The sequence below is a fragment of the Lipomyces chichibuensis genome (assembly GCF_038497645.1).
Source record: "Lipomyces chichibuensis strain CBS 12929 unplaced genomic scaffold V1513scaffold_14, whole genome shotgun sequence".
Classification (NCBI taxonomy): domain Eukaryota; kingdom Fungi; phylum Ascomycota; class Lipomycetes; order Lipomycetales; family Lipomycetaceae; genus Lipomyces; species Lipomyces chichibuensis.
In genome coordinates this window covers 317,166-333,829 of record NW_027117466.1, presented here as the reverse complement: position 1 = coordinate 333,829, position 16,664 = coordinate 317,166, and the positions used below count along the sequence as shown (strand labels likewise).

The 16,664-nt window shown below is 47.3% G+C and overlaps 6 protein-coding genes and 1 non-coding gene across 7 annotated transcripts; 3 read left to right on the top strand and 4 right to left on the bottom strand.

The window, feature by feature from the left end:
• Positions 1-563: 563 nt before the first annotated feature.
• V1513DRAFT_414507 (uncharacterized protein) lies at positions 564-4,384 on the bottom strand. The gene is made up of 3 exons (XM_066895792.1): positions 4,151-4,384; positions 3,888-4,037; positions 564-3,828 (listed from the first exon to the last, which is right to left on the bottom strand). The coding sequence occupies exons 1-3, from the start codon at positions 4,151-4,153 to the stop codon at positions 880-882; spliced, it is 3,102 nt and encodes a 1,033-aa protein (XP_066753803.1). The 5' UTR covers positions 4,154-4,384; the 3' UTR covers positions 564-879.
• A 2,005-nt stretch (positions 4,385-6,389) lies between these two features.
• On the top strand, positions 6,390-7,528 carry V1513DRAFT_444400 (ERV/ALR sulfhydryl oxidase domain-containing protein). The gene has a single exon (XM_066897950.1). The coding sequence runs from the start codon at positions 6,451-6,453 to the stop codon at positions 7,252-7,254; it is 804 nt and encodes a 267-aa protein (XP_066753802.1). The 5' UTR covers positions 6,390-6,450; the 3' UTR covers positions 7,255-7,528.
• A 52-nt stretch (positions 7,529-7,580) lies between these two features.
• On the bottom strand, positions 7,581-7,682 carry V1513DRAFT_t51. The gene has a single exon. It is a non-coding gene; the product is annotated as a tRNA-Pro (tRNA).
• Positions 7,683-7,803: 121 nt separating this feature from the next.
• On the top strand, positions 7,804-9,104 carry V1513DRAFT_444399 (ribosomal protein S5 domain 2-type protein). Its single transcript, XM_066897949.1, has 4 exons — positions 7,804-7,912; positions 8,029-8,071; positions 8,135-8,605; positions 8,663-9,104. The coding sequence occupies exons 1-4, from the start codon at positions 7,910-7,912 to the stop codon at positions 8,881-8,883; spliced, it is 738 nt and encodes a 245-aa protein (XP_066753801.1). The 5' UTR covers positions 7,804-7,909; the 3' UTR covers positions 8,884-9,104.
• Positions 8,444-12,630, bottom strand: V1513DRAFT_444395 (P-loop containing nucleoside triphosphate hydrolase protein). Its single transcript, XM_066897948.1, has 13 exons — positions 12,201-12,630; positions 12,030-12,149; positions 11,639-11,973; positions 11,071-11,586; positions 10,919-11,023; positions 10,818-10,870; positions 10,488-10,768; positions 10,301-10,437; positions 10,094-10,250; positions 9,684-10,041; positions 9,574-9,635; positions 9,116-9,522; positions 8,444-9,065 (listed from the first exon to the last, which is right to left on the bottom strand). The coding sequence occupies exons 1-13, from the start codon at positions 12,307-12,309 to the stop codon at positions 8,925-8,927; spliced, it is 2,781 nt and encodes a 926-aa protein (XP_066753800.1). The 5' UTR covers positions 12,310-12,630; the 3' UTR covers positions 8,444-8,924.
• Positions 12,631-12,717: 87 nt separating this feature from the next.
• On the top strand, positions 12,718-14,861 carry V1513DRAFT_444391 (uncharacterized protein). Its single transcript, XM_066897947.1, has 2 exons — positions 12,718-14,243; positions 14,291-14,861. Exons 1-2 carry the CDS (start codon positions 12,818-12,820, stop codon positions 14,779-14,781), a joined length of 1,917 nt encoding a protein of 638 aa, XP_066753799.1. The 5' UTR covers positions 12,718-12,817; the 3' UTR covers positions 14,782-14,861.
• V1513DRAFT_444390 (uncharacterized protein) lies at positions 14,791-16,358 on the bottom strand. The gene has a single exon (XM_066897946.1). The coding sequence runs from the start codon at positions 16,309-16,311 to the stop codon at positions 15,124-15,126; it is 1,188 nt and encodes a 395-aa protein (XP_066753798.1). The 5' UTR covers positions 16,312-16,358; the 3' UTR covers positions 14,791-15,123.
• Between the last annotated feature and the right edge of the window lie 306 nt (positions 16,359-16,664).

Genomic DNA, 16,664 nt, shown 5'->3' with positions numbered 1-16,664 from the left:
CTGTGTTATCGTGGACTTGTTGAACTTCGAACGTGCTTGTAGGTGGCCAAGTGCGCAGCTCGCTTGGGTGCGCAGCTCGCTTATGGATTACGTTATACAAAACAACTATTATGCCAACCATACTTATTTACATCCATCAAATTCTAGATACCAATTATCCTCCGTAAACTCCGTAACTCCTAAACACACGCCTTTATCGTAGTCCCAACAGTAGCCCATTTCATTAAACCGTATCATACAATCATCCACGGTGCCAATTCCTTCATGTTCCTCTTCCTCATCGTCTTTGTTTTCGTCACGTTATATCACTCTCGCCATGGGGCACCTGTACGTAAACCAATACATAGAAGCTAAGACTGATTATGATTATTTGACAGCGCGAATCCGTCGTCGAGGGAAATTTGCGTGGTCAGACGACTCGTAAATTGCTTTGACATTGAGTGATTTATTTGGAATCTTGTTCAAAATTGAGTGAAAAGTCTTGAAGTCATATGGAAATGCAAAGGCGTAATTGTACAAAAGTACCTGTAATTGATACATGTAATAGATTTAATTAGATGCATCTCAAACGCTTTTATCGCCCAGCGAGTGTCACGCCCCGGAGCGGTATGGCAATTAATGTTGTATGTAAGAAAGCATTTTTCGACTCAAACCATAAAGTAATATACACAATAATCCTAAAACCAAAATATCACCGGTTGTTCTCTGCTACATCACCCGCCACAAAGATATATTACACTTGTAGACCATCTAACGTATCCTCTAGCATTCCTTGACAGAAAACACCATTCATACTCCAACCAAAAGCAAAAATTTCCATATAGATACCTTTCAAAAAGACTTATAAAATAATACATATTTTTTGTGGTGGCTCTAAACCTACTCAAAACGAGCGCTACTTCGAGTCTGCCGAGATGATCGGCGGACACCTTCGGTCGGTGTGACTGGCGTCGTAGGCATTGCAACTGTGACCGTGGCAGCAACAGTAGCAGCAGCTACTGCCGCAGTGGCGGCAGTCCGTCTCGTGGACCGTCTTTCATGCCCAGATTCTGGCGTGGTAACAGACTCGGTCTCGTTCTTGGTAGGAGCCACAGTAGTGGCAGCGGAAGATCTCGTAGATCGGGTTTCATGAACAGGTGCTGATGCCAGTGGCCGATGTTGCTGTTTCTTGGTATTACTCACAGGTTCCTTCAAGCTAGCCGCGCTGGCCGACCTCCTCAACAATGGTTTCTCCTTTTGCTCCTTGTATTCCTTAACTTCTGGAACAGGGGTCGACGTTCTGGGCGTGCCCATTGGCTGTGGCGAAGGCTTCGCACTAGCACCGACAGACATCGCCGCAGAGGCAGGTGTAGCATAGTTGACTGAAGCACTATGATTCACATCACCAGTTTTCTTGTAATTAGTCTCGTAATGTGTCCGACCAAGCTGCTGCATCGCCGCGTGATTTCGCCAGGACAGAAATCGGAAATCCTTCTGAATATGTTCAGTCTCCTCCTGAGATGCAATCTTCTCGCGCTGACGGGTCGACCGTCGCAACGGTTCGTCGTCGTCGCCAAATTCAGAACCGTCCCGAGACTCAGGCTGCGCAGACTTTTCTTTCTCCTTGTCAGTCTCTTGTTCCAGGCCGAGGTATTTACGACGAGCAATAATAGGAGCTTCGATACGAAGTCGTCGGGCATCGAGATCTTTTCGTAGACGAGGCTCTCGTTGGCCCTTTGACCCGAGCCAATAATAGAGCTCCTTGATGTCGACTGGGTCATCAAAATATCCCCATTCGTTCGTGCCATTGATTTGGGCCTCCATACCAACCTCCTTATCTTTGCGTTCAGCAAGAGACATCTCATCGTACATCGCACGGCCATTCTTGACAAAAATTTCCTGGTCCTCTTCTGAAGGTCCTTGAACCCATAGGCGACCCATAAGGTACCCATGCGATCCAAGGCTAGTCGGCAAACCATTGCTCTCGAACCACCAGTACCGGTTATAAAAGCGATCACGGCCAAGAGGTCGCGTGCGCTGGCAATCAAGAACCCGGAGATCGATTTCAGCTTGCTTTAATGATGCCAAACATTTCTGGACAGCGGCCTGTGCGTTCTCGAGATTGTCCACTAATTTTCTGAACTTGACGTTGCCTTTCATGAGACTTGCCTCAACTTCTTCACGAGTGGAGCCATTACGCGTCTTTACCTTGTTCAATCTTTCTGCATTCTCGTCATCAGTCTGGTTGTCCTCTTTGGGCAGATATTCTTCTTTTTCCTCTTCAAGAACGCGAATCTGCTCCACAAGCGCCTTGTGTTCCTTATGAGTCTCGAGACGCTCACGACGAATTCGCGTGCTCTCCTCCATGCAGTATTCAATGCGCTCACGAATCGTTACAGAGTCATTGACAAGCTCGATGAGAAGTGCTAGTACCCTCAACTTTAAAACTTTCGGTAACTCTGCGTATCGTAGGCGGGCGGTTTCAAGAGTGGCTGGAAGATCGGGCGGAGCAACAAAATCTATGACCTTTCTGCACAAATCGCTCCATGGCTCATAGTAAGATACCTTGTCAAGAATGCTGAGAATGATAACTTCCATTCCGCCGTTGAGGAACAATCGACGCTGCAGACGCGTTTTCCAGTCACCATCGCGCCATTTCTGCATCTCTTTGAGTCGATTCTTTGGTTCGAGAGTGACTTCGCTGTCAATTGCTGACTTAGGCTTAATGTCAACTTCAGCGGCTTCTTCTTGCTTAACATCGACCTCCATTGAATCGTGCTCAGCATGCTCGGTTTCACGTGTGGGCCTCGGTGGGAACTCAATCATAAAGTCATCACTCTCCTTATCGACAATCAGCTTCAGGATCGCGCAATGTATCTCGACGAAAAGTTCACAAGGCTGCTCTGCAGACGAATACTGCAGACAGCCAATATAATCGTCGAATGTGAACGGAGTGAGAAGCAAAGTTTCATGAAGCATGTTGAGAAACATAAATGTCTCCAGCAGCAGTTCAATTTGTTCTTGTGGAAACGCCTTTTCTATTTTGAGCTTCGGGCGCATGAATGGCGGGTCGAACAAGGTAATTAGATCTAGATCCTCGGTAGAATGCGGGCGTCTGATAATTTCTTGTTCTCTCTTCTCCTTTTCTCGTTGTTCTTCCCTATCTTTGCGGTGCTGTTCCTTAAGCAAGTCCTTTCCTTTCTGAAGACGTTCCCGTTCGGCCTGGTGGGCCAGACGCTTCTTCTCTTTGAGCTTTCTAGCTTGCTCGGCCGCCACTTCAGCATCTGACAGCCCGCCGTTCTTTTGTAGATGCAGTGGCACGTTCGTGTCGATACGGTACTTACGAGCATACTTGCTCTTGACGAGCCATGGGGCGCCTGACCAAGGTTCACGTGAGATAGCATTTTTCATGAAGGTTCTCAGCATGCTCTTTGAGAATCGTTTGCGGTCGCGCGTAATTTGAGTCTGGTCGACAAACTCTTCCTGACCAATTCTGTCGCTTGCCACAATTTCGACACGGTACTTGGCGAAAGCGGGGCGAATCTCGCCGTTGGGGAGGTGTATAGCATTGAACTGCGCCTTTTCGCGAATGAGGACCTCGAATTTCTCGCTGCTGATGGTCGCATAAACAAATTCGCCGGGGTAGTAGTCATTCTTGAAATTCTCGTAGATTTCATCGACGAGATGATCGAGACGAGACGTGGTGGAGAACTGGACTCGCCGGAGAACAGGCTCCTTGAGGGATTCTGGAAACGCTTCGTCGACCTCGCGAGCCTCGTTGGTTTCGCTCTCGAGAGCCTCGAAAAAGGATAGATTTGAATGGCCTGAGATTTCGCAGATAAACCGTCGCTGCAAATTTTGTTAATTAGGGACGCTGTCTAGAGAGCTGGAAAGATGAACGGACGTACCTGGCTGTAGAAATCCATCCGCTTCAAATATTCTTCATAGTCAACAAAATATTCGCCGGTCTTCTTTATGTACCAGACATCCTGGGACAGATTCAAGTCATTGATATTTGGCGGAGGCAAGGCGTTGACGACCTTACGCTTGAACAGGACCTGGATAGGAAGAAGAGGTTAGCCATGACTGGGTAGTGAACCGCAATGGCGATGCGATTTTATGGATGATTGTGAAATGACCGAGTTTGTATTGCGGAGAAATAAATGCGTACCATTTTGCCACGACCGGTTCAATTGGGTGGGGCTGGATTTGGTAAAGTAGATACGGCCGATCAGAATGAGGAAAATGCAGTGTCAAAAGTGCGGATGAGGAAGATTTGTCACGCAGTGAGTGAATGTGGAATGAGAATGCGGACGAGAATGCTGGTGAGAGTTTGTAGCGGTGGAAATGAGAATAATGAGAGAGAAGGAGAGTATTGTCGCCATTAATGGTGTGGGTTGGGTTGGGCATGGCTGGAGGAAGACGACGGAGGGCGGGGCGTGCGCAGTCGCCGACGGGACCAGGCGTCCAGTGTCCGGCTCACTCAAAAAACTAAAGCGCGAACAAACAAACCGCCGTCATCGCCAGACCCGTGCCGCGCCGCACCGCTTCCTTCACCTTACCCGAGAGAGGTTTTCCCTAACTGTGACATGTCAATAACCACCTAACATTAATGGTAAACATTATTCGCAGAAAATTGTGATAATATCCTGCTGGATTAAGGATTAAGTGTTCTTTACTTAATTCCACCGTTTAACTCGCTGTACCCGCCACATCTGTAATTCTGCTCGGCGGCTCAGGGGCTGGCCGTACCCCCCCACTGAAGATCTAGCTATAGCCCATCCTTAACATCTCATTTCCCCCACAGATACTCCAACTTAGGCTCTGTCATCAGTAACCTACCTATAATCTCTCCGTATCCATTCCAGAATGACCAGATGCAGGTTATTCGCGGGGCCAAACTCGCCGCAGCCACAATCGGAACGTGACGGGTGCCCAATCAGGATTAGCGTCATGCCGGCCCGGCGCATGTCGAGTCACGTGAATTCGCCTCGTCCCGCTGCGGCTCACCTCGATATCTCCCAAATTTTCCCCATCCGCAATTGCCCTTCTTCATTACCGCATATCTCCACCTCAACACACCCGTTTCGCATCCGACTACCTGCGTCCGGATGTGCCAGTTTCGTAGATTGTGCTTGAGTATGTTTTATTTGTTGTTTTACTTAATGGCTCATACTATCGCTAACTACAGCTTTTCGCAATACTTTTGACGGCCAGATTCAATCACCCACGGTCTCTATTCCATCCCTCAACAGCTTTATTGCACCGCCAGCTTCGCCATATTCACTTCACGGCTATGCAAATATCTATAACAGCCTGATAATATTTCATCAAGAGTTTTAATGTTTCATGTTTTATGTCTGTCATGTTATCACACAATCCGTCCTCCTATACCCCATATATCCATTCATTACGCAAGATGCAACGGCAACTGTTTCTCGAGCATTACAAAAATGATAACTGAATTTGCTCGTGTAGCGTGCTGTGTGCGTAAACTCTCGTCATCTTTATTGAGGCTGTATGGATCCAAAATATGTTCACCACACCCTTAGGCATGGAACCACTTTATGCATTCACAAAGTCACAGCCATTTGCTACCCTACCAGGTAATATCGTCAAGAGAGATTGTTTTGGAAGATCTATGTTGAGGCACTGACAGAGTACACTAGATCATCTATCAATACTATTGCGTATTATTTTATATATTACTTTGTATTTGGATCAAAATCTCTCGTCGTCCTAATGCCGCCACATCTATCCTCCAACAGAACTAGCCCCTCTGTATTCTACAATGTAGGTTCTTCTCTATATCAGTATTAATCTCAGTCATATTTATTTATGCCATGCATGATCCAAGCATTGATCAAATGTATTGCTGCAAATTCCAATCCCTCATACCAGCGCTCCTTACATATGTGACAGTCTTCGAAATCATAATCTGCATTACTGTATTCTATAACTTTAACATTATTACTCTCTTGGTTGTCATAATATATATATATATATATATATATAGCTCAAGTCAGGGATTGTGGACCGTGGAAAATCGCACAAGCATATCTAGCACAAGTCTAAACCAATAAATTTCTTCAACATTATAATTCCGGCATTGGTTCACATCGTGTTAACGATCCAAAATTAATTATCAAGTCAGCCAGCGTTTCCTCTGTGTTAGCAATCACTGCGCTGTTGGGCCCTTGAGTCGATCTCAGCAAAATATCCAATCTTGCTACCAGATCCAGCTACATCAACCTGAGTAAAACTTGTAAACTAAGTGTAAATGCATTCCCATGATTCAGAAAATAGTTGTTCATTACTATCTTGTCGCAGTTGCACAGTGAATGTCAGTGGACTTGGCTGGCTAGCGCCACATAGTTCCGAGTATTGCCAGCCTAATCCAACGTGTCCAGTAAACTCGTACGGTACCAAGACTTACATCTACCACACGACCACCATCGCTGCAACACGACCATGGCGAGAATCATGACTCGCAAGCCGACACTAGCATTAGTTTCGATAATCGCGACAATAGTCATATTTATCATTACAATCTCTTCAAATTCGTCTCCGTCGTCAGCAACTGGCACTACGCTCAAGGCTAACAACAATGTCCTGCACCCCAATCGTCCCGTCATCCTGAAACCGGGGAGCAATACCGGCAAATCGAAAGAGACAACTGTGCATGACATTGCCGACGCGAGCGATTACGACCCATTACAAGGTCCCGTTCCTGTCTCGTCTCAGAAGCTGTCTCAAGGCGGCCCGATCATGCCACATCTTGGGAATGAGACGATCAAGGCGGAATTAGGACGTGCGTCCTGGAAATTATTCCACACTATCTTGGCGCGGTATCCTGAGAAACCGACAGCCGAAGAGCGAGAGGCATTATCGTCATACATTTACTTGTTCTCGCGGGTATACCCCTGCGGCGAATGTGCATCCCACTTCCAAAAGATCCTAAAGAAGTTCCCGCCGCAAACGTCGAGTCGAATTGCGGCGTCGCAGTGGGGCTGTCATGTACACAATCAGGTTAATTCCAGGCTCGGCAAGAAGATCTTCGACTGCAACATGATCGCGGAGAAGTATCAGTGCGGATGTGCCGATGATGGTGACGACGGCGCGACTGAAGCCGGAACCGAAGAAGGCGTGCAGGCAGGTAGCCAATCCATGGGCAGCAAAGAATCCAAAGACCACACCGAGGAGTTTTTGAAAATTGAGGATCGTTTGCGGGGTATTCATATTGAATCAAAAGAGGGCTTGACTCAGGGAGGCTAAGAGAGCAGAGGGACCGGCTTGTTACTTGGGTTGATCGTTGTCGACTCGCATATTAATTTGTATATATATGGTTTCTGGTGCAGATTTTGGTTGGTATTGGATTAATGGGACTGCATTATGGTCTTCGCAGGCTTTCGAGTTGATTTCTCAAGATAAAGGAAGTCAGTAATAGTATAGATATGCGATGAGCTATCCTCAACATAGAATCAGATCAGGCATCATTAATGACAAGGGAAACCGGTAGCACGTTATTTTATTTATCAATGACCGAACACATAGTATAGGAAGCCAGCAAAAATAAGAAATCCGAAACCGGAAAAAAATTTGGGCTCAACCGGGAATTGAACCCGGGACCTCTCGCAAACTATTAAATAGCAACTTAGAGTTAAATGCCCTAAGCGAGAATTATACCACTAAACCATCGAGCCAACCAGTTCTTGTTACAGCGACAACAAAATTCATTTCATAAGCATATTTGACATAATCGTGACAATCGCGTGGTATATTAAACCGCAAAGTTGCAAATTATTATTTAGAAATCGGCGCAAAAGTTGCAATTGGGTTAGGGCAAACGTTTTACTGCTTAAATAGTTCGTTGGTTTCTTCATCAAATTGTATTTAATTGCTCAGCTTAGTGATAACGTACATAGAAGCAATGGTAAGTGTTTAACTGGCTAGAGCTTCTTTTATGCCTTTGTTTCTTTTACGCCTTTGTGTGGATCAATTAGGACTATAAACAGCGCGTCTGAAAATGTTTGATCTGATTCGATATAGGCCTCCCGAATCGAGATATATTCTCCCGAAGGTCTACGGCTAGGTATGTTTTCTTGATGGACAATATTGAGAGATCGAAGCAATGGTAATATATTATTGGTAACAGATGGTCGCCGGTGGAATGAAGTACGGCATTTTCGCTGTGCAATCAACACACATCCAATTTCATCGGACGGGTCGTCGATAATCGAGCAAGGTAACACCAAAGTGATCTGTAATGTAATTGGTCCAGCAGAGCCAACACTGCGCTCGCGAGTGCTACCCGACCGTGTGAGTATCTCCGTGAAACTAGTAGTCGCGCCATTCAGTACGATCGAACGACGGAAACGTCCCCAAAGTGACAGCCGAATACAAGAGATGTGCTCATCGATACAGCATGTGTTTGAAGATGCGGTGATTGCACACTTATTCCCAAGGAGTCAGATCGATGTGAATTTGTATGTAGTCGCGCAGGACGGAGGAGTTTTGCAAGCGTGTATTAATGCAACGACGTTGGCGCTAATCGATGCTGGTGTCCCCATGTATGACTATGTTTGCGCTTGCACTGCCGGCATGCTCGATCGAGAAGTGTTGTTAGGTTGGTCTTTTTTCATACCTCGCGGTTGCGAAAATAATGTACTAAATATATGGGCAGATTTAAACCGAATAGAAGAAAGCGCAATGCCGTTCCTGACTATGGCAACCATCGGCGGCACCAGGAAGGTAGCTCTCTTGCTGCTGGAAATGAAAGTGCAGTTTGACAGGCTGGAATCAATGATGGCCGCAGCGATGTCGGGATGCCATCATATTCGTGATTTGATGGATAATGAAGTTCGGAAACACGGCAAGTCGCGTCTTGAGAGGGGTAGTTTATGATTGCATCCATTACAGGAATCAGTTTAATACACCGGTAGACATTAGCGCAATTCTATAGATGTGAGCTTCGTAGTGTAGAACTCCTCTAACAGATCACGACGTTCATGCTGTTTCATCCTCTCAACATGTAGTGCAAAGTCAGTTGGCGACTTGAATCCAAATGCCTTGGCCATCGAATTGAACTGAACTTCGTTAGTATTAGATATATCAATTGATTAAGCAATATACATACCTGTCTTCGACGAACATCCATTGGCGGCCGGAAAAAGAATTCACCAGGATCACTAGCTTCGAAAGGTCGAACCTGCTGGCCCTCGTGACCTGCTTCCAACGCCTTCTTGCTGATCTCCTCCTCAACCTTGGATGACCCGATCACCTCAGAATTATTGTGAACGTACTTCACACCAACGTGATTCAGGATAGCTGTTATAGGATCTGTACGGTCAGACTTCCTGGACCTATCACTTCGAGTCAGATTCATAAAATTCCTTTTGGCAACTTCGTCGTCCAGATCTTTGTTTGTATCGTCTTCCAGTAAATGTTTCACTTCTGCTTCATCAGCCGCTACCGTTGTGCCGTCATCTACATTGATTTCTGCAACACGCAGACCCGCGATTTCGGCAGTCAGTGCTTCGGCAACTTCAACCTGTTAGCGTCACTCCGTTTCATATCACGCAAAGATCTGCTTACCATTTGTTTTGTTGACAATTTTCTTCAACATCACATTTTCTTTATCAAACGTAAACATATTCCTGCAGATTTTAGCTACGCCAATGTTATACGAAAGAAAAATCCCCTACTTCGACCCAAATATTTCACCTTTCTTCTCGGCCTCCCCCATCACACCATCGAAATACCTTCGCTCGTTGGAAGCTGTGTACCCGATATTCGCCTGTTGCTGTTTGTAAATTTGCCTTGCATACACAATTTCCTCGATCGTTCCGGCGGAAACAAGTCGGTAGACTTCTACGTCGCGGTACTGGCCAAGTCTGAACGCGCGGTCCTGCGCTTGCAAGTCGTACGTTGGGTTCCAATTTGGATCCCAGATGACGACTCGGTTTGCAGACACAATGTTAAGACCCAGGCCCCCAGCACGAGTGGAAAGTAGAAAGATGAACATATTGGAATCTGCATTAAACTTGTCGACTTGCTTTTGGCCTTTCTCGATAATAAGCATCAGGAAGATTTCAGACACACAGGTAGTACGTACGATCCTCGTAATTCATACTGCCATCTAGACGACAAAATGAGTAGTTCCCATTGGACGTAAGTAATGTATCAAGCATGTTCAGTAGTTTGGTAGAGTAACTGAATATTAGAACTTTGTCTTCATTCTTCTTCCATAGTTTCAAAAGATTTTGTAGCGCCTGGCATTATTAGTAGACGTACAGGAATGTGTTATTAAAGACGGAGCTACCTTCCACTTGCCGCATAATTCCGGATCAGCATAATTCACTAACGGCGACCGCTTGTAATACTTTTGCCATTTGTCAGGCAGGCACTGTTTCAGAACAGCGACCGCCTTTTCCCTTTCCGGTGGAGAATCTTCATTCCCTATGGCCTGTCAGAGTCATCACTTTCATACGACGATTCAATGGACATACGGGGAATGACATAGGCTAAATGATTGGCTAGATGCAAGCCATTAACGCATTTACGAAAAAAATGCTCACTCTGGTCAGATTTGGCAGTCTTGCAGGATTCGCACTTCGGATTTGGATTTTTCTTGTCGCAACAGATACATGGCGATACGAGTTTCGCGAAGCGCTGGCCGTCGCTGGGTTGCATGTAATTCGCATATGCTTCCGTCTGCAATGTTGTTAACGGACAAAACACGACCATGTCGCGCTTCTTGGGGAGCTGGTCCGCTATTAGCGCTTTGGTTCTGAGGCTGTTAGCGTCGTTAGCCGAATACGTTGAGAACGCAAGCATACCGACGGAGGAAAAATCGCGGCAGCAGATTTGTGACAAGACTAGCAGCGGTACTCTGCATTGGTCAGTACTAAATAGTATAACACATTTCTTCACTACATACACGACCAAGTTTCAATTCAGCCCATGTAGCAGCATGGGACTGCCCGGCCTTGAGTGGCTTGCTAATTTTCTTAATCCACGTTTTCTTGTCTCCAATCATTCCGGGCTACATATTGTCAGGGAGTGCAATTAGCAAACGAGAAGGCAACATACATTAGCCCAATTAAGGATCGACCACATATCCTCATACGAATTCTGGATAGCGGTACCGGTCAATCCAATTCGGCACAGGCTGTTGACTTTTGCCATCGCCTTTGTGACATCCGCTTCGGACTCTTTGATTAGATGGCATTCATCCGCAACTACACAATCCCATTCGACCAAGTTGATCTCGCTCTCGTAAATATCATAAGTTTTATATGTTGTGAGCATAATTTCTAGTCGACCCTGTCTGGCGGTACTGAGAATGTCATACTTCTTTGTGCCATGGAATACCTCAATAGTCCACCAACCCCACGTATTAAGTTCTCGCTCCCAATTTCGAATTAATGTGCCGGGGCAGATAATCAAAACTTTCGGATACCATCGTTCATGCCGTCGCATAAGCCGCATACGAAGACGGTCTCTCGAATCAGCAGACTTGCCAAAAGCGACGGTCAGGAAAGCAATAACCTGGACCGTCTTGCCGAGGCCCATGTCGTCGCCGAGAATCATACCTTGTTGAAAAACCTGTCAAGTCAGCCTCAACTAATTTGGCCTCTACAACAGTATTCGCACTCACAAACTTCTCGTGCATCTTAGCAACGCCGTCAACCTGATATGACCGCAAAAATTGAGCGATCGGCGCCGGAATGATACCTAAACTCTTACTCAACCAGATATCTTGAAACGCACCGTTCGGTGCCATCTTAAATTGCGGCCGAACATCCTCCGCATCCAGAAAATCGTTAGATAGGTCTAATATACCGTCGTAGTTTGGTGGTAATGCAAGGTTGTGTGGGTCTTTGGTCGCCTGGTCGAATTTCTGACGTCGGGCATTAATATATGTCGGGACTGCTGTTGGTTCCTCATTCCGCGATTTCTTCCGTGTGAGTCGTCTCTTGCCATGTTTTACAACTAGCGTAGCGTTAAGGAATACCACAACCGATGTGTATGGACAAGTCATAGCATACCTGACGCGGCTTGTTCTCTTGTAGTTTCGACAGATCCACGATCATCAGAGTCAGAGCTCCAAGATAATCGGACTGGGTCTCCGCAGCTAGTCGTGCTTGCCGTGCGCTCATAATCATCATCTACGATGTTATCAATATTAAGACTTTTAGCTTGAATGAACGTTTAAATACCCTCGATATCTTTTAACGCGCGCTTGCGAGAACCGATCTGCTCGGACGCACCATTACTAGTTCGCAGAGAAAGAATGTCACCAGCTTGCATACCGCGAAATTCGCTCATACTGGCATTGATCGTCCGTCATTAATGATCACGAGAAGTATTAAGATAGATATAATGACAGCTCGGTCATTCTGTGCGAAATATCCAACCAATTTGGCGATCACGACGTAATCGCATTAAGTATAGGTTAAGGGTATATTAACCATGAAAGGTTATGTCAAAAATGAAGTCTTTCAATGAGGGCAAGGAAACTATCACTTTGGCAATTCCTAATAAGCCAATTGATAGAGAGATTACAGTATATACAAATAATGGAATTATTGATGCCGCTAGTTGGACTCGACAATTGGGATAAGCTGCTAATTTGACAAAGCCCCCCAGTTACCTTGGTACTGGTTGAAATATCTGGGTTTGCAACTGTTAGTACTCAGCAAAGCCCTTACCCACAGTCGTATGGATCCCTCGAGCCCCTTTCTGAGCAGCCATTCAGTATCAGCAGCCTGTCAGCTCTCTTCCTGATCACATTAACTCCTGATACTCTCACTCAGACTAGACATTCGAGACTCGGATGGCACAAATGCAGACGCCGAACGGCGCCGCATTTCTGTCGACTCATCTGTCGACGTTCGACGACTACCTGACTGTCATTCTCATCGATGCTCTCTACTTCTGGATTCCAGTCCACAAAGTTCACCCGGGCAGCCGGCCACCACGTGGTCCGTCGCCAGCAACAATCACGGCTCTCTTGCGTGCGCACGCATGCGACAGCTCGCCGACCGCACTGCTGTCTGCCTTCCTGGGGCTGCCATCAATCAAGTCCTTCCTGGCTGGTCTATCCCACTCGCCTCGGCTGCGACACGAGTTCGAGGCACATGCTCGGAGGTATCTCGCAATGTATGCGCTGACCGTCCCATTCGAGCTCGGCACGACTGAGCGCTACCGTGCCGTCTCCAGACGGTCAGAGACGTGTGTCTTAGCTCGGAGGCCAATCCCCGCAGGAACTACGATCCAACATTTGTCAGGCAAGATGGTTGCTCTGTCGCCACAAGACGAAACTGGTCTCAAGCGGGACTTTTCAATAATTTACTCACACAGATTGGGAGAATCATGCCTGATGCTCGGCCCGTGTCGGTTCGTGAATCATGACTGCGATCCCAATGCGAGGTTCATTGCGCAGGGCAGCCACGGTGTGGTTGCCGTAGTTGCGATCCGCAAGATCGAGGTCAGGGAGGAGATTACCGTATCTTATGCGGACAACTACTTTGGCAAAAAGAATCGTGAGTGTATGTGTGCGACATGCCAGCGCAGAGGGAAAGGCTTTTTTGGACCGTCGCGGCGAGCGCAATCGTCTAAATGCATGTCGGAGTCACGATCAGCAAATGAGAGCGGGGCCACCAGCGAGAGTGGAAGCGAAACCGAACTGCACAGCGACAATACGGACAGCATTAGCTCGGAGGATGAGAATGGAGTACGAAGACACAGCACGCGCGCACGGAAAAGACGGCGACCGGAAATGCTGGAGCTCTGTGATACGCCATCGTCAGTGTCACCATACCCGACGCCGACGTCAGCGTCATCACACCCGTCAATGTCACGGCCGTTGTCGTCAGTATCACGGCAGAAGGAGCTCATCAAGGTAGAAGACCACGTCGAAAACTTTGGCCATACTTTTGAAGACGGATGTCGTCGGTCACAGCGCATTCTGACGGCTCGTGCTCCTGTGAAGAGTGCCACCGCATCAAATGACCGCTACAAACTGGCCAAAAAGCAAGACATTGGTGAGCCAGTGAGGAGAAGCCCTCGCAAGCAAGTGCAGATTGCCATTGCGCAGATTACAGCCGGATCAGTGAGCCAAAACGTACGAAGAGGGCAGCAGCCTCTCTGCAGGATTTCGGCGAAGTTTCAGGCTGGAACGCAGAGAAGGAAACAGGATTTACTAGATCGTCGAACAGGATTATCGACACCGCCACTAAGTGTGTCAGAGAGCAATGATGGTAAGAAAATCAGCAGTCTGAGTATGGCGCATTCTGACATAAAATAGATCCCAGTGACACAGAGTGGGACTCTGACGGTGACGCGGAATTGTACGACAAATGGAGTAATCGGATTCAGGCATCACCACATCTTATTTACAATGCATTTTGGGGTAGATTGGAGCGCGACAACGTCGGCGCGAATGGCAAATTTCCGCGTAATCAACAGGACCTTTCGGGGTTAGAAGACAACAGAGACATAATAGTTCCGCCGTTTCAGACACGGAAATGCGCAAACAAAAATTGCCGCGCCCGATTCTTACTTGCGCGAGGGGGTCGAGGCAGATCGCTGGAGACGACTTGTGCGGAGTACGTGCGCAGGTATGATCTCAAATGTGCGGTTCAAGTGGTGTGTGTGAAATGCAATCGTCATGCAGGTATATACGGCTTCCAATGGCCAGAGGTGGAGACTTTAAAGGCTAAGGTTGTCGACGAAACCGTGGAAGACTGCAATCATGAGGAACGACAAGTGCGAGTCGAATTCGTCAGCTTGTGGTGATGTCCGGCATATTTAGAGTAAGATGAGTATTTATTAACAAAGTCGAGTAAATACAATATAGAAACGCAAATCTAAAACGCCCGTCGATGGTAGACTTCAACACCATATTGTCAATATTAGCACATAACCCACAGTACATATTAGTTATATTCAATCATTCCACTCATTGAGATCATCACCGCCATGCGATTCGCCGTACAAACACAAGTCGACTCAAAAAGCAAAATCCAGTGCATACGAACAACCCAACACAATGAGACAAAGCCAAACCAAAATAAAAAGCCAAACTTTAATACACAAAGAAAAAGTACTTTTATAACCGATCCATGAATATGATTATATTTACTCGCTGCCTGCACGATCGAGCCAGTTTAGGACCATCATGGCCTTAATAAGATTCGCCTTCAAGTCACAGTGCACGCCATCGTAGGATGTGGACTGAATAGACATATTCCATGTGCCGAGGACATCGAAACCCTTTGGTGGGAGGACGGAGTACATGGAATTCTCGAAGAGCATTAGCGGCTTGTTACCCTGCGTGAGGATGAACGCATCCTGCTTCCTTGGGCCGGCAGCGTTTGGTGTGACGAAAAGACGAGGATAGGTATTCGTGTCGGCGTCGTAGTCTGGTAGGCTTCGCTTGATGGCGGAAGCGGAGCGGTCGAGGTAATTGAGGGCCGCCTGCACGTCGAGGTCGTTCCAAAGACCTTGACCAAAAACAAACGCGACCTTTTTATTTGTGGGGACGCCGTCGAGGGCGTTGGTAAATCGCTCGAGCTCTTCGTCCTCCTGGGGAAATCGAACTTGAAGCGAGATGAATATATTGACCTTTGACGCATCGCACGCGAAGGAGTTCGGATCCCACTTCATGATGTCGTTTGACGAGTAAATTGTCTGGACTGAGCAAGACTTAACGTTATTCTGCGCGTTGCAAAAGCAGTCCGCCTTCTCCTGGTCATTAAAGTTCCAGCCGGTGACGCCACCGTATCCCATGTCCTTGCGGAGGAGGACGTAGAGAGCGCCGAGCATCTGGCGCATCATGGAGTCGCCGATAACTGCCACCCGGTCGAACTTCTCGAGAATGGAGCAAGCCTCCTCGGTTGTGTACCAGCGCATGTCACAGTCACGAGGCATGTAGGGGGCGTCAATGCCGATGCGACCGCCAGAGGACATAGCCGTCAAGAGCGACTTCTTGTCGGCACAGAGGGGATCGAACGGTTTGTGGAGCTCAAGCGACGAAATCTTGCATACTTCTCTGTACTTGTACTCGGCGAAAGAGTCAAACTTGTCGCGGATCGGATGCGACTGGAGTGACAAGTCGTAACCAGGCAAGTCGCCGGATGTGGCCTGACCAGGCGGGTGACGGAGCGTCTGCAGATCCGGCGGCCGCAATGACGACCCAGAAGACGACGAGGCTGCAGAGTCTGTTGGCGCAGGAATATGGGATAGGAACAGAAATTTAATGACGAAGAGCACGAGTAGCGCGCCGACGATGTACGTCGTGTTCGCACCAGTGCTCAATCGGGACATTTTGAGAGTCAGAGGAGAAGTACGAGTGGTGAAGTAGAAGTGGTAACAAGAGTAGTGATGATGGAGCGGTGAAAACTAGCGGCAACTGAGCGCGAACAACGAGCCGCGGTTAGGGCAGAATGTTGCTGCACGGTAGTCCCAAGGCAACGGTGCAGCCTCGTCCTTGATTGATTAATCGCTGCTGCCGCAATCACGGAAACGGCAACGACTACCGAGCTGCGCCGCACCCGCCATAATGGTCCTTTTACTCGGCTCGGCGTACTGCACATGCTAAGTGAGAGGCGAGTCAGCTCTCCGCACAAATGATCCTTGTGTATAAACGTACAATATTCCATATCTTATATAATTGCATT